At 37.0% G+C, this 16,628-nt stretch overlaps 1 protein-coding gene across 4 annotated transcripts in view; it reads left to right on the top strand.

The window, feature by feature from the left end:
* Positions 1–15,976, top strand: part of C5H7orf57 (chromosome 5 C7orf57 homolog) — a 38,309-nt gene extending 22,333 nt beyond the window's left edge. For 2 of the 4 annotated variants that reach the window (XM_075212659.1, XM_075212657.1), the window contains exons 3-8: positions 1,967–2,158; positions 4,334–4,439; positions 6,589–6,754; positions 10,479–10,603; positions 14,690–14,808; positions 15,749–15,976. In XM_075212659.1, coding sequence (XP_075068760.1) covers positions 1,967–2,158; positions 4,334–4,439; positions 6,589–6,754; positions 10,479–10,603; positions 14,690–14,795 — 695 coding nt within the window. In that variant the 3' untranslated portion in view covers positions 14,796–14,808; positions 15,749–15,976. The remainder of the gene's footprint in view (positions 1–1,966; positions 2,159–4,333; positions 4,440–6,588; positions 6,755–10,478; positions 10,604–14,689; positions 14,809–15,748) is intronic. The other 2 variants (XM_075212658.1, XM_075212660.1) reach the window with 2 other exon arrangements.
* Positions 15,977–16,628: the final 652 nt, after the last annotated feature.

Genomic DNA, 16,628 nt, shown 5'->3' with positions numbered 1-16,628 from the left:
CTGTCTGGCTGCAGACTATTACACTTGTGTAAAGCACGTGTGTTATTACCCTTTGCGTCTATGTCGGCAATGTATTCATATTTACTCTTTATACACTTATACCTTTATAACCTATTAAAGTTATATTAACCTTTTATTAACTTATAATTGTGAAGTACCCAGAATAAACCACACAGTGTTCAAGCAACATTTTTATTGCATGAAAAAGGTACAAAAATTGTAACACACACACACAGCTGTCAGAAAGATCCGCATGAGAAGTGAGCGCACCCATACCAATCAGAGAGCTGAATACTGCAGAGTATTATTTTTAGTATTCAGTATTTTTAAAGGTGCTACTGGTTCGTGGCAGAACAGGTCTTGATGTCGCTTGGGTTTCTATTCCCTTTGATTTCTTTATCTACGAAACAAGGAAATAAAAAATGTTTACCATTTAACTTCTATATCTGTAATTTATATTCAACGACATAAATACTCATTTTCTCACCTTTCACACTGCTCGAGATCAATTTATATTTTGGTCCCTGTGGCGAAGTCGCAACAATAGCGGGCTTAACCCCCGAGCATTCTGGAAAACAGGCGCCATTTTGGTTATTATAACGGTTTTTCCTTTTCAATTAGAATGAAATAAAGTCCTTCTAACAGGTACACTACACGTGCTGCTGACCTTTTTTAATGTCGTCGTCGTCGTCCTGGTCCAGTACTTTTACCATCATCTCCACCTCTCTTGGGCTCATTGGATTTGCTCTTCTCGAGTATCTCCATCCTGCACCTTAACTTTTCCAACATTTTTTGGCCCTTCCAGCACCATCTCTGACTCTATCTCCGTCTCTGTCTCCATAGCTGCAACCCCCACTGACACCTTCTCCTCACCCGAAACCCCCACTGCCATCTTCTCACTCGCCATCTTCTGACGCTCCTCGGCGCCAAACAGGTTTCGCTGTCATTTTATACACTCAGACATGGGCGTTTGTTTCTGCTGTAGACTAATCAGCGATGATGCACGCCGAGAGCATTCCATTACATACGAAGGGATTTTATTATTAGGGAATAATCATTGCATTCCATTTGAGCAGTTAAATGTTTTCCTAAATTTAATGTATATTACTAAACTTCTATTTTATAGAAATGAATGAAGAGACAGTGTAGCCTTCTCTTTTTAGGCAGCTTTGGGAGTTAACTATAGCGAAAGCTCTGCCCCTTTATGCTAATGTCTTTGGTATCTCGTACACTTCCCGCAAATGTTGCTGCAGTGTGTACGAAATTTAAATCATTGCTCACGACAACATGGCTGTAAAAAGTCGCTTAATGGACGTCCGCTCTTCCCTTTTATCGTCCTAAACAAGGCTATTGTGTATGCAGTCCATGGACCGAGCGATCGGACCATCGATAGCATGTAAAATCGCTCGGCATAAAAAGTTGGTCGAAATTTCTGTAGTGTGTACCCAGCGAAAGTCGTTGGGGGGGGGGGGGGGGGGGGGGTCGGGGGCACCCACCCCTGAACAAAATGCAAATAAAATTGTCACATATACAAGCTAAGCAACACGTTATCTAGCCCACTGAAATTGCTGCAAAGAAGTCAAATGTTAGTACATGAACTCCAATGTTACTACAGTAAAGTTTCATATCTCCAGATACTATAAAACTACAAGTACATTGCTAGCTACAGAAAATATGTGGCAACCTGCAGCTCTCAGATGGTGACAGGCCATTCTGATAATTCTAACTCGCTTCCTGGCTGGACTTGATATGTCACCTGACAGGAGACGCATCACAATGCAGCCATTGCTGATATTTCTTTTCTTTACTTCTGAGAACCCCCAAGAGAACACTTCAAGTACCACTGGTTGGGAATAGCTGTCTTAGAGGAATTATAAAGCAATAAGCGTTCATATGAGAATTGTCTCTTACAAGCATATTGGTTAGACACAGTGACCGAATAATATACTATGGTTCATGTTTGCAGATTGGTTTCACCATGCACCTTTGAAACAAAGTGAGAAGACTAGTAAAGATAATAATCCACCCACCTCACAAATTCCAGGTTTGAGTGATCTTGCAGAACCTCATAATGAGTTAATGCATGAGAGCCGCAGAAATTGGATCAAGGAAACCGACTCTGATTATGTCAAATTGGCCAAACAAGGAGGTCGAGCAGGTATGTATAAGCTTATTTAATAACTGGTAGAACAATCAGTACTGTAACCTCTAGCAACCAAACAGGTAATAGTTTTCATTAACCTGATTATATGTAAAATGCTAAAAGCTGATATCTACTTGGTTACTATGGATTACAGTACATGATTGCTCCTTAAATAAGCTGTTTAGTGTGTGACATGTGTTAAGGAAGTTGTTCACTTTTATAAAAAAAAAAAAACCCACTCATGCAGCAATTAGGTGACCGACTATTGCCTGAAGCAAAGGGCCGGTATTTTATGATTGTGTAGTTGCTGTAGATTACAAAGCAGGAGTAGTGTCTATTCATGCCGAATCTCTTGGCCAAGAAAGAACGAGAAAGCGAGTGCATCACCTGCATTGATGGGTAAGGATCCTATCAAATAAGGTGCCACATTCACTTCCCCACCTAATTGTGACCTGAGAAAGGCAAGACTTAGAGGGGTTTCATACAAAAAGTTCTAAACTTTGAAATTCAGTGTTTTATTCACTTTGCTTTAAATTCTGAGACTGTGTCTTACTTGTCCTAAGTGTTTGTGTACCAAACGCCTGACTTTAACTACCACTACTTACTTCAACTTAGGTATATTAAACCAGTTTGTGGTAAATATCTATTGTCAAAAAGAGATGCATTGTCATCGCATTCAATCACTAAATGTTCTAGCCCAAGTGTTTTTTGGAGCACAAGCATCTGAGCAAGTAAATACAGTATTATGTATTGTAATTAAAGTACTCAGAGCAGGTTGGGGCTTTGTGCTGCTCACTGTTGCAACAAAAAGCATGCAAGGTATTTGATTAATAAAAGGAACTTTTAAAGTGGTTTCCCATTTATATTTTTTTAATTTAATTTTTTTACCAGCTGTCAGATGTTGCAAAAATGAAATGGTGATTTGGACTACAGTATTTCCTTCTGGAAATAAAGAAAGCTTATATGCCCCATTATTGTCAGAATCTATATGAAACATGATTGAAGGTCAAATAAAACAGTATATTAGGGGGAAAAAGTTGAATCAATGATCGGTCGGGCCATATGAGATAGTAGGGTATTGTTAATAGTGAGGTTTGTATTTGTACAAGGCCGTTCCTCAGGGTGCTCCGGTTTCCTGCCACACCATAGTCTCTCTCTCTTTCTCTCTCTGTCTGTCTGAGTGTATGTATTAGAAAAATCAGACTGTAAGCTCCAATGGGGCAGGGTCTGATGTGAATGAGTTCTCTGTAGATTCGCTGCGGAATTAGTGGCGCTATATAAATAAATGGTGATGATGATTGTGTCGCCCTTCCCAACTACAATAATCATGCAAATGGACCATACCCGTGATCAGTGTGAAGGTCAACCTATGTATGTCCTTATTTGTAGAAGTAGGTGCAATCACAGATGTATAGGCTCTTTTCACTGTGTAAACAACCCTAAAACTACATGAGCAACATGATAGCCCATCTATGCATATGATGAATTCAATATTGTCACTTTGAGGGTGTGAATCCAAAGTGCATGTATTGCAGACAGGAAAGCATCACTAAGCATGCCCTAATATCACATTTGGCCTGCTCCCATCAGCAATGTAAACTTTCCAATTTTCTCCTGGAATGCTGATTATTTGACCCTCCATTCATGTTTCTTACAACAAGGGACACAAATTTTAATTGATTTGTATGTTGGTTTAATGTGCACGTGTTTGGTGATTTATATGAGAGCTCTTATGTCAGATGCTCCCCCTTCACAGCCCAGCCTCATTGAAATGTAGGGCCGGACATTTTTAATAGAATGGAAGACATAAGTACCATTTAAAAACGTATTTTGACTTAAAATAAAATGCCTACTTTAAAGTATTGCTTGTCTCTGGGAACATCCCTTTCAGGAGATTAAAAAACAAATGATTGTCTTAAAGGACCTTTTGAGCCCCATAAACTAAATTTTCAGATGCAACCCATGGATATAAAGTAATGTCTAGTTTCCTCTGACTTGCAAAATATAATTTAAACACATTTCCAGCATTGAATTGCTCCAAAATGTAATCAAATCATGAAATTCTGTTGCCCCCCAATGAGGCTCGCAGATAAGAAATGCAACATTTGCAGAATAAATACACCATATGAATCTTGTTATGCTCCATCCGTTCTTGCTTAAAATAATAATTTTTGTGTTTTTAACCTTTAGATTTGTTGAAACAAATGACACCTGCACCAAACAAAAGTTCAGCAGTCGCCTATGCAACACCTGACTGGTACAGTCATGACGATTTAACTCCATCTGAACTAACTGTGTAAGTTCATTTTATCTATCATGACATTTTTATATCCAGATGACATTTTCATTTCAAAATATATCAATATTTTACAAATGATTACAGAAAAATCCATATTTTTGTACACTTGTGATTTTTCAACTCGACACATTTAATTCCCATAATCCTTCATGGTGGTGGCACGGTTACAGCTAGAAAAAGAAACTTTCATAAGTGTTGATTTGTTCCTTAAGTGATTGATTGGAGTTAAGGGAAAATGCTTCTTCCCTGTCACACAAGATCACTTTAGTTCAGAAGTAGCCAATCTGAAGAGTCTTATATTTCACCCATTCTTTCATACCGTAACTCACTTCAGAAGCATCAGTCTATTACAATACTATAGTCCAGTGCTGTCCAAAATCATACTGTATGTGAAAAGGGCCACTGTTTATGGGCCAAACACTCTGGGGGAGGGAGAAATTGAATAATAATGGCAGTTCAGCTTGCCAAGGAAGGTGGGGGCCACTGTAAGGCCTTAGAGGGTTGGACAGTTATGATTTTTCTATTTTCTTGGCATGTTTTTTTTTCATGCTATTAAATTTACCTGTCATCACATTGATAGCATATTTAATAAGGATTTGTTAATCTGTACAGCATTTATGAGGCCATGCACTGTGATTAAAAGCCATACACACATTTTGATTACTTTTTCTTCCCCAAACTATACCGGTAGATATTGCTATTACATTTTTTTTTATTTTTATACACTACTAGAATACCTATTGTAAGGGTATACAGATGATGATTATCAACCAAAGGAGGTGGTGATAGCAAATCCTTACATACACACACACACACACACACACACACACACACACACAACAAATTAGTAAGGTAGATCTTCAATTTTGAACTTGATGGACTTTTGTATATCTTGAACCATATTAACTACGTAGCAATTGAGTTTGCAGAAAATGCTGCAAGACTACCTAAAAGAGGGGGGGGGGGGGGGGGGGTGACATTAGGTGTAAACTAAGGATTTTATGGCCACCTTAACAATTTAACAAAATACATTGTAAATTTACAGTCCATACTCACCTAATAATAATGAGGTCTAATAAGTAAGCACTGTTCAGCCACTTGTTGGTCACAAACGCTAATGCTACAGGTGTATTTATTACTTCAAAAAACGTAATCTTGGTAAATAATTCTCGATTAGGACACAGTTTACTGAAACTGTTCACAGTCAAGGGATATTTCTCAGATACAGGCTATGATTGGCAACTATAAGCAACAAGTGCTATGTAACACACTGTTCAGAAAATGCAAACATGACGTATACAACCTCCACATAATCGTTAAAACCCTAGGGGCTTGTGTATTCAAGCCTTAGTAACCTCTTTGATTACCCGGCTATATCTGAAACTTATCTGGGGTGAACAAAATTAGGCACAGATCAGTGATGCTAGTGAGCTAAATCTATGATTCATCTGGAGTGTTTAGGGGACGGAACTGGTATATCCAGTGAGAAACAACCGCGCATAAGTTAGACTTCAGCAGCCGTCTTTATACATGGTGGCTATGGGGCTCCTGGGATTTGTCCAGGCCTGGATTAATGCAGCTTCCCTTCTGTTAGTAACTGGCATTAAGGGTAGGTACACCTATTTTAATATGCAAGTAAAGATCAGTTCTCTGTACAGCATTCACCACTTAGTGAACAGCTGACAAATAGGTTGCCTCGATCTCTACTGTAAAGTAATTAAACATACTTGCTGTTTTTGCAAACGGTTGAGAGACCCTGATCATTGTTTGTTTGGTTGACTGACTCAAAAACAGGACAATTTGTTTTCCTTGTCTATGTTGCACTGGATTGTGGAATTATGACTATTGTCTTACTGCACATTTGCGCCTTTTTGCAAAAGTAATCAGTTTGCGTGGTTGCACAATTCAACTGACATACATTCACATCTATAACAGAAGGTCTCATGGAGCAAGAGATCATTGTAGTGTGATGCTATGTGGCATTGGGGTGTTTTACTTTTCTGTAAGGTAAGAGAACATTATTTGTACAAAGGAATAGATGTGTCATTTTAGAAGAGTATGAGAGATTCACATTTGTTTACATTTACTAGTGCATGTGCATATTTAATTCACTGGATTGTTTCACATTTTCTGTACTTTACTACAGCAGCGCACCATTGAGAAATGTCCCAGACTACATGATTCATGAAGCGTTTGGTACAGAGCAAAGTGAACAGAAATATGAGGGGAAAAGAGGTCCATTTGATTTTGACCAAAAGACAGTGTGGCAGCGCGAAACCGAGGATGATGGAAACGAGAACCATGACAAAAAGGTATTGGGTTTACTTTTCGGTGTTTAATATTTGAAGAATAAAAATCAAGACAAGTGTCATAATGAAGTAGACTAAAGTATTCTCTGATAATATATCTGTTTAATGTGGTGTTAAAGGAAAACACACAATTTTTCAAGTTGGAAATTTTAAATATAATTGAATAGTGTCTAGGTTTACATTGGAAATATCTTCTTTAGTGTGTTACTATCTGTGGAGAAATCATATTCTCATGCTGCAGGAGAAAATAACGAAGATTAAAAAGATGTCCATCCCCACAAAAGATGTGATATTAAACATTTTCAACGGAAGCCTATGGCGCAGATTTAGTTGGCCACAAGGTGATGCGATGTGTCTTCCAAACAGTCTACAGAGCCGCATTGCGTTGGAGTTTTTACTAAAATCTCCTCTTCTTTTTCCCCACGTCCCATAGAGATGCATGGGTAAATGAGCAGAGATTTCTCTACGGTATCCAGCCTGGAGGACAGCAAGAACATTGAGGCGATGTCCAGCGGCACCTCGCAGCTAAATGAATCTGCCTCTATGTCAGTAACGTTTGGGGAAAAAAGTTAGCCCTTTAAAATGATTGTGCAATGCCAGTCTACATTACTGATTAAAAATGGTTATGATGAGGTAAAGCAACCCCATTCCATAGCACCAGCTTTCCTAAATTTATACCAGTACATATCACATTGGGTACTCTGAAAACGAGCATTGTGACCTACCATTGTCATTAATGCTATTAAGGTGCAGAGTGAGTACTATACCAGTTTACTTGGTGTGAATTTGCACTGTACACACGTGGTAATGCAGCGTGGCTCGTGTTTGACACTTGTGCCTCCTTACGCCTGGAGAGGCGGAATGAAACAAAGAAGGGGCATGCAAACACAGCCAGAGTACAGTATGGGCGCATTCTTGCAAATGCAGTTAGATGCAGATGTGCAAGGATATATAGATAAATCCCTGCTGGGTATCCTCTTCTTCTTTCTTGCAGCTTCCAAATCCCTTTGAAAAAAAAAAAAATAGTAAGCAAAATGACATGCTGCAGCCTGTCAATCTAATCAACACAAGTTAGGTTTTAGAAGAGAAATAATGTAGAGAACGAAGGTATGTGGGGGTGTTTCTTATTTTTAATGTTTTTTTGTTTTATTTTTTTTCTATTTCTTTATATATATATATATATATATATATATATATATAATGTATACATACACACACACACACTTGGGTGTAGATATGCTTTTCTTTTCGCTCAATTTTAATTTGCATAAATTACGTCTGTTTTGTGGTCAACTCTGCATTTGCCCCAGAGTATGAAAGGAAATTAAATGATGGCATAATAAAACTACTATAAATTGTTCAGAGCTACTTCATGTAAATAGTAACTCAGATGGCTTGAAAGGTAAGAAGGTTTTATCTACTGCCACAGCTACCACAATAAACTGTGCTGCGGACCCTTTCTGGTGCCTTTATAAATAAAAGAAAATAAAAAAAAAATTGTGCTTTTAAATACGTATGTATGAGCTTTGTGTGTGTGTGTTTGTTTTGTTTTTGTTTTGTTGCGTTTTGTTTTGTTTCAGTGTGTTGCCATTTCTATATTCTTTAATGTGTCCGTCAGTGACTATTATAATCCTTACAAAATGTGTTTTTCACTACTGAAAAGTATAATAACTTGACATTGGCTCCCTCTAGTGAGTAATATGTATAATATCTATACAGACCTGAATAATCATCATATTTCTTCACTTATAAAAGATGCAACATAATCTGAAAAGTTTCAATAGTGAAATGAAGTTAACATGCATTGGGGGGAATTCAATTCCCCCCGAAGTACTGCTGCGTAAAAACTATTACCGTTATTACGGTAAAATTAACCTGGCTTTCTGCTCGCAGTTCAGGCAGCTGCGAGCAAAAAGCCGGCATTAAAACTACCGTAATAACGGTAATGGTGCGCAGGCCACGTTACTTTTTCAAGTAACGCGGCCAATTGAATTCCACCCCATTGAATATAAAGGTGAGATGGCTCTGCTTAGAGCTGCAATCTTAAGGCAAAACAATGGAAAATAAGAAGGTAAATAGTCATACTATTTATAAGAACATAATCTAAACAAAACTTACTATATAAGAAAAAACATATCGGGCCAGAAATCTTATTTTGCTTAAAAATTCAAATAAAACAAATGCCAAAACATAGGTAATTAAATTGTAAAGCAGCCTTAACGTGGTTATGAGACGGAAACTCCCAAATATCCTTAATGATATACAAAAAACTCTTTAAAGATTTAATGCCTTTGATTCGATATAACCAGCAGTAGCACTTAGATTTCTCTAATTGTTACACTTCAATATTTGATTCTATTTTAGTATTTAGTGAACATTTTAGTTATTCTATTGTAATATCTATTATATGTGTCTTGGTTTCTTGTTTGTTTTTCTATCCATATGTGACTGTTTAATATTTAACTTAATATTTAATCTTAATTATTTGTATTATAGTCGTTTTTTTTTTGTTTTTTTTTTCCTTAATTTTTTTCATTCTTTTTTCAATTTTTGTTTGTTCTTTGGGTACATAAAAACTGTAAAGGGAATATGAGAACAGGTTAGCACAACAAGAAAAAATATGGAAATACAGTTTGGACAAAGTAGATTAAAATTGACATGGGAAATAAATTTAATTGCGCTATATATATATATATATATATATATATATATATATATATATATATATATATATATATATATATATATATATATATATATTGCATGATACTCATGCACTCTAGTCAAATCAAGCTACTTAAGGTGTTAAAAAGGTTCTTGTCATGCATTTGGGCCTAGCCCAGGCCTCCTCAGGGGAAGAGCATTACTTCCCGACGCAGGCGCCCTTTTTTACCGTGGTTTTGTCCACATGTCACCACCTCATCATTTTTCTCCATCACCTCATCCTTCATCTTCATCGCCACATCCTTCATCAAGCTACTTAAGGTGTTAAAAACTCCCCACTGTCACCCCCGGCAACCACCAACCACTCCCAACTGTCACTTCTTCTTCAAGAAATATATAGGTCAGTGTATAACTCTGCCCAGCAGGTGGCGCTGCAGCTTGGTTTTTTTTTTCACACGCCACTAGGCATTTATATAGTAGATAGATAGATAGATATATATATATATATATATATATATATATATATTATATTCCAATTATCCTAATTTTCTATGGAAAAGAGTGCATTTAAGAAGTCAATTGTTTTTATTTATTTTTGTCTCCAGACTAGCCTCCCCATCTGTTAGGGCCTAAAGTGGATGTTTGTTGGTCTTTTTTTATAGTGATGTTTTTTAGTTTTACGAAAATACAAATGTAGGTGGATGGAGAATTACATTAGTGTCTGGGAAGTAGGGGGTGCACCTTGAAAAGCAGTTTGTAGACAGGTGAACGTGGGAAAATAAAGTGCAGGTATGCATTTTTCTTTTGCAGTTAAGAAACGAGCTTGGGGACAAAAAGCATTCAAGTAATGATGACAAATACTTTTAGCATCCTTAAAACAAATTGACCAGCATAGAAACTTTTTAGGTATCTACATTACATTAAAGGGGTCCTCCATCCCAAGAGTCCTCACATACTATGTTTTTACTTTACATGGAAAGTACCGCTTATTTTTATATAGAAAAGTCACTTACAGCTGTTACTTAATAATCTATCTATCCTTCTCTTATTTCCTTTAACATAGGTGAAGCTTCCTGCGATAAATCCGAAAACTACGAATGATAACCCAGTAATTCCATCTGGAGAAGGACCTCCCCTCTCAAAAGCTAAAAATGACAAACTTGGAAAAAAATGTTTCTTTCCCCCGATGTAAGTATTTTAACTGGGCCAAATCACTGTAATTCTGTAGAGTAGACCAAAATTGTCGGGACATGGTTTGAGTGGTGTGCATTTATAGAGGACCACACATCAACTATTTTATTTGTGAAATACTTAGAACCCTGTGTTAAATATATTGTAATTTTTTTGGTTTGTTTTTTTTTGTTCTTTATGTTCAGACCTTTTTTGTGTGGTTTTGTTATTTTTTTGTGGCTACCGTAGGCACTGTATCTGACTGAATTAATGGTTTGGGGGTTTTGTTTTTTACTAATGTTAGGGAGCAGTGCTTTTGCAGAGCAACACGTTTCCCTGCACTAAATGTCAGTATGTATTTTATTGGTCTTCTATAGAAAAATTAAATGAAAAACTCCTACTTTAAAATGGGTTATACATTCTCACTAATGAGAGTTTGAGGCAGAAAGTCATGCACCATTTTGAAAGCAGTATTGTGTAGAACAGCAGAAGACAGAAATATTTAATTGCCGTTACTAATGTCATGTTGTGTTTTAGGTATGAAAATTATAAATACATAGCATTTATAAGATGACTTCTTGTCTTTTCCCAGTTTGGAAATTAATTTCTTTGAAATCTGCGACAGCCACTGAGATCAGTATAGTTTATAGGACACCACAGTTTCCTTGGCTCACTCATCTTATAAGATTTAACATGCGTCTTACAGATATGACATACATGAATATAATAAACATTATAACCAATACATGAATACAATAAAGCATATATGGATATGCATGAGCTAGCAATTACAGCTAGCACGGATACTGGTACAAATTCCTTAAGATATGACATACTTAAGATATGAGATTGGGGTCGTAGGAGATCATCATCACCATTTATATAGCGCCACTAATTCCGCAGCGCTGTACAGAGAACTCGCTCACATCAGTCCCTGCCCCATTGGGGCTTACAGTCTAAATTCCATAACATATACACACACACAGACAGACACAAAGACTAGGGTCGATTTTAATAATAGCCAATTAACCTACCAGTATGTTTTTTGGAGTGTGGGAGGAAACCGGAGCACCCAGAGGAAACCCACGCAAACACGGGCAGAACATACAAACTCCTCACAGATAAAGTGGGGAATTTAACTCATGACCCCAGTGCTGTAAGGCAGAAGTGCTAACCACTTAGCCACCGTGCTGCCCAAAGATGGACAGATATGAGACATACAGTAGAAATGACCCTGTCTGTGAGTGCTTACAAGCTAGAGCAGGTGTTGGCAACCTTTTTCTATCGGAGTGCCAGCTAAAATCTAGTCAAGCCCAGTTTGTGTGTGTAATATATATATATATATAACACATTTGCCTAGAGAAATTCATGGCCTCAGTACAGCAACTCCATGGGTCCTCCCTTATAGTTAAGCATAGTGAAAAAACATTTTTTTTACCATGCGAGTGGTCGTATCATTCGGGGCATGTCTAGCAGGTGAAAAGCACCAGGCCACCATCTTACAGAAAAATGCATTACTCACACATGCCCCCTTGCTCAGCAGCTTTGCTCACATATGTCCCCTCTGCCCACATGCTTTAATCACACGTGCCTCCCTCTGCCCACATGCTTTAATCACACGTGCCTCCCTCTGCCCACATGCTTTAATCACACTTGCCCCCCCCTCTGCCCATCACCTTTAGTGACACATGCCCCTCTCCATCACACCTTCTTCTTACCTTATTCTCCACTGCAGAGCATGGGAAGATAGCCAGCAGCCCACCGAGTACCATGTGACCACTGCAGTCACATGACCTGGCGTCTGAAGGTACCTAAGCTGAAGGGGATGTAGCCACTACCGATCCCCCTGCACTCAATAATTTTTTTTTAAAAAATATTATTTCTTTTTTCAAAATTAGGTCTCCAGAGGGGACTCAGGCAATTTGTAGCCGCCCCCTCCCCTCTCGGCGGCTATATATATATCATTTTATGAGGCTAATATCATATTAACAGTAAGGGACCAGCAAAAAAAAATGTTATGCCGCACAGTAGTGCCCTAGTTCACATCATACCTCATAATTGTGCCCCCAATTCATCTTATGCCACATAGTTGTGCCCCCAATTCATACTTTGCTACAGTTGCCCCCATAAATACATAGTATTTCACAGTTGCCCCCAGAAACACATAGTATGCCACAGTTGGCCCCAAAAACACATAGTATGCCGCAGTTGCCCCCAGAAACACATAGTATGCCGCAGTTGCCCCCAGAAACACATAGTATGCCACAGTTGCCCCCAGAAACACATAGTATGCCACAGTTGCCCCCAATACATTTTATGCCACAGTAATGTCCCCATTGACTCTTATGGCCTCAGAATTGGATAAAGAAAATTTTTTAGGACACTAATAAATTAATAAAAAATGATATAATTTTATAGTTACCTCGTCTAGCAGTGAAACGGTCCGCAAAGGTGCTTGGGAGGAACTGCGCTGCCGGCACTGATCTGCTGCGCATTTTTAATAAATGACAGACGGAGAAGTGCTGAGCTGTTGCGCTTGCGCAACAGTTCAGTGTTGGGGAAGGAATGACAGCCGGAGAAGAGCTGAACTGCTGCACTTGCGCAACAGTTCAGCTCTTCTCCGGCTGTCATTTAGAACAGTCGGACAGCGTGCCAGGACTCAAGGGGCTGCGTGCCGGGGGTTGCCGACCTCTGATCTAGAGCATCGCCTTGGAAGTTGGGTTCCTCCATTTAAAATTGACAGCAAAAATAAACACCCTTTAAAAATACTCAATGATTTTCTTTATGCCTGTTTCATACTTACAGTTTGTTCTGGAAATGCTTAATTTTACTCATTTAACTCACTTGTGTTTTTCCTATTAGCTTTTGTAGATAGTGGCTCAAATATGCAGGGTAGAATCTGCAGCTTTTTGTTAGTGTAAAAAGAAAGATTTATACGGAAACTGTGCTTTTGGGAGGGGTTAATAAATATGATCACAGCTGTTGTTATCTCTTTAGCATAAAGCTTTAGAGACACACCTGTTTATGTGGTTAGGATAGATTAGCTTTACAAAGGATTTCTGGATTGGTGGAACATAAAATACTAGTAGCTGTTGGGAAGAAGTAGGCTGCTGTACATAGAAAGCATTTATACATTTACTTTGTCAGAAATATTTCACAGTAAGCATTAGCTATTATATTAAATTGAGTGCTACAGTATTTTCGCTTATTAAATTTCTTTCTTTTTTGTCTTGCCAGACTAGCTTTGACTATATACTCTTTTTGGGGTGCAGGGGAGAGGGGTTGTTTTTAAGTAATAGTAGAAACAGTAGACAAACAGCTGCGTATACCCTTTGAATATCATCCTAGGCATGCTGTATTCACAGAAAGACATTGAAATACATTGTCAAATATATATTTGTCTTTTGTATGACATCTTTCAGCTTTTTCAGTATATTTTTTCTTTTTTTTTTTTTTTAAATCCTACTTTGTCTACAGATCTATAAGTAGACTATAATCTTAAACATAATTTGCTTATGTTGTAGTAAAATATATATATATATATATATATATATATATATATATATATATATATATATATATATATATATATATATATATATATATATATATATATATATAATGTGTTAACCCGTGCATGATACTCATGCATTCTAGTCAAATCAATGTTAAAAAGGTTCTTGTCATGCATTTGGGCCATAGCCCAGGCCTCAACCACCAACCACTCCCCACTGTCACCCCCGGCAACCACCAACCACTCCCAACTGTCACTACTCCTTCAAGAAATATATATATATTTTTTAAATCTTTATAAACACTTTTAACAATTAACAAATTAAATTAACAAATTAAAAACATCTTAGTATACCAAATATCAGCCCTTTCTGAATTTTTTTTTCCACACACAAAGAATTTAGTAGGTCGGTGTATAACTCCGCCCAGCAAATGGCGCTGCAGCTTGGTTTTATTTTTTCCACAGACAGACTAACACACGCCACTAGACATTTATATATTAGATATATTATATTATATTATATTTATTTTTTTATTTATGACACACATTTGACAAATGTTATTTTTTGTCCCTTTTCTCTTACGCTGGAGGCCGGGGAATAAAAATGAGGCTGTTAATTTCAGTAAGTTGCTTAGCAATGGATATGGTGATGACTGGTTTCGTCAACAAGGTGAAGACAAGAAGCCTCCACAGTAGGCCAGGGTGAAAGGTAAATTGCACATAAGACAATGTTTTCCTGCTACTGAAAAATACTATATATATTTTATTTAATAATATATATGTGTGTATGTATGTATATATTACTCTTAACCAATAATAATTATTTAATAATCTTGTACTGCCCTTTTGGCGACAGAGTACTTGTGCGTACTTTTTAAATATACTGTATCTATTTTCTGGAGCTAGAAGTGTTAACTCTGCTTCTACGTTTAAAAATCCAACGACTTACAAAGCTCATTCAATGGGTGTTGTACATTCAGATCCCATGTTTTGTTATGCTTCTCATAATACATTATTTCTGCATATGACGTCATTAAGTTACATTGACAAACAGGAGATCATCTTCCCTAGCAAAAGAAAAAAGCTTGTCCATTACATAGGTTTTTATACATTTTTTATTTGAAAACATAATTTTATGTTATGAGAATTTAAACACAAGTTTGAATACAATATTTAAAATGTCAATCTGAAACCTATTTTACCACAAAATTATTATTACTTTATTAAAATGGAATTATTCCCCCTAAAGCTGAAAATTAAATTTTTAGGGTGGAATATCCTAAGTAAAACACAATCCCAAAAGATTACTTGGCTGGAGTCCGAGGTTCATGCAATTCGGTGAGTCCCGTCACTGTCTTGTGTATGCCTCACACTGCTTGCTCTTACTAGTAGTCTGTTTTGGTAGTCAACCTGCTGCAGTCTGGGGAAAGAAAAACTGATTGGGGAGGAACAAGGAAAATTCCAGATGTCTTCCAACTCTGCAGTTCAGGCAGCATATTCACCATTAACTACAGGTCTTTCCCATAGTGGTTAATGAAAAGGTCTCGTTAACCTTTAACTTTAATTTATTTTCACTTCATCGTCTATAATTTGTATTCTTCATATTTGAAAGTGTTTTCATGTTACCACTTTTCTGCTTTGTCTTTCAGATTCTGATAAAAAAAGTTAATGTTGTATGGATCAAAGTAGCTGCTTCCAAACTGAATGGTTACAAAACCCACAAACTGCACATTTTGAAACGTTGTTAACAAATCCTCTTTTGAACTGCTATTTATTTCAGTTAAGGCAAAGCAATATTATAGTGCTTTATTGTTTTGAAATAATTCTTGTTCAAGTGGCCTTGTATTTAAATTAAATAAAGTTTGCTTTTAGTAGTACATATGACTCTTTGCATATATGTTGACGATGTATGTGTAGTATGTTTCAAATTTGTATGCTATACAATATACATGTCTATACGTGTGAATATCAAGGATCAAGGCAGTAGAGTAGAGCTTACTCTGTTTCCAATACATATTTAATATATATTGTTGCAAGCAGGGGTGTTCCTAGTTATTCTGTTGCCTGTTGAAGTGGAAAATTAAATGGTACCCTTCGCATTTTATGTTCTCTAAAAGACAAATATTATGACTTATTAAATCAAACCGCAAAGAAGAAAATACTTATATTAACTTTTGCTATAAGGAAAATGTGCAGTTTTTAAAATAAAGGACTACTAAATCACAAAACTGAAGATTTTGGGTCTGAGCCATGAGGGCAGAATACATTGCTCAGCTCTGTTAAAAAGGAAAGTCACAATTTGATTCTCCCAATAATCATAATAGCATAAGGAAAATGTATAGAGTACCTCGCTCATCCAGTGGTTGTTCATGAGAAAACCAGAATGAGAACTGGATCGCCACATCATCTGATTTAAAAGAGCACCTTGTGACTTGGATGGGCCACTTGTTCTTGATGGGGGGGTTAGGGAATCTTGGGGGCTTAACATTATGGTCCATACATTCCATTCACTATATGTGCATATGGTTT

This window comes from Mixophyes fleayi, chromosome 5, assembly GCF_038048845.1.
Source record: "Mixophyes fleayi isolate aMixFle1 chromosome 5, aMixFle1.hap1, whole genome shotgun sequence".
NCBI lineage: Eukaryota > Metazoa > Chordata > Amphibia > Anura > Limnodynastidae > Mixophyes > Mixophyes fleayi.
The sequence above is the reverse complement of the archived record's forward strand: the minus strand, read 5'-3'. Positions and strand labels throughout refer to the sequence as shown.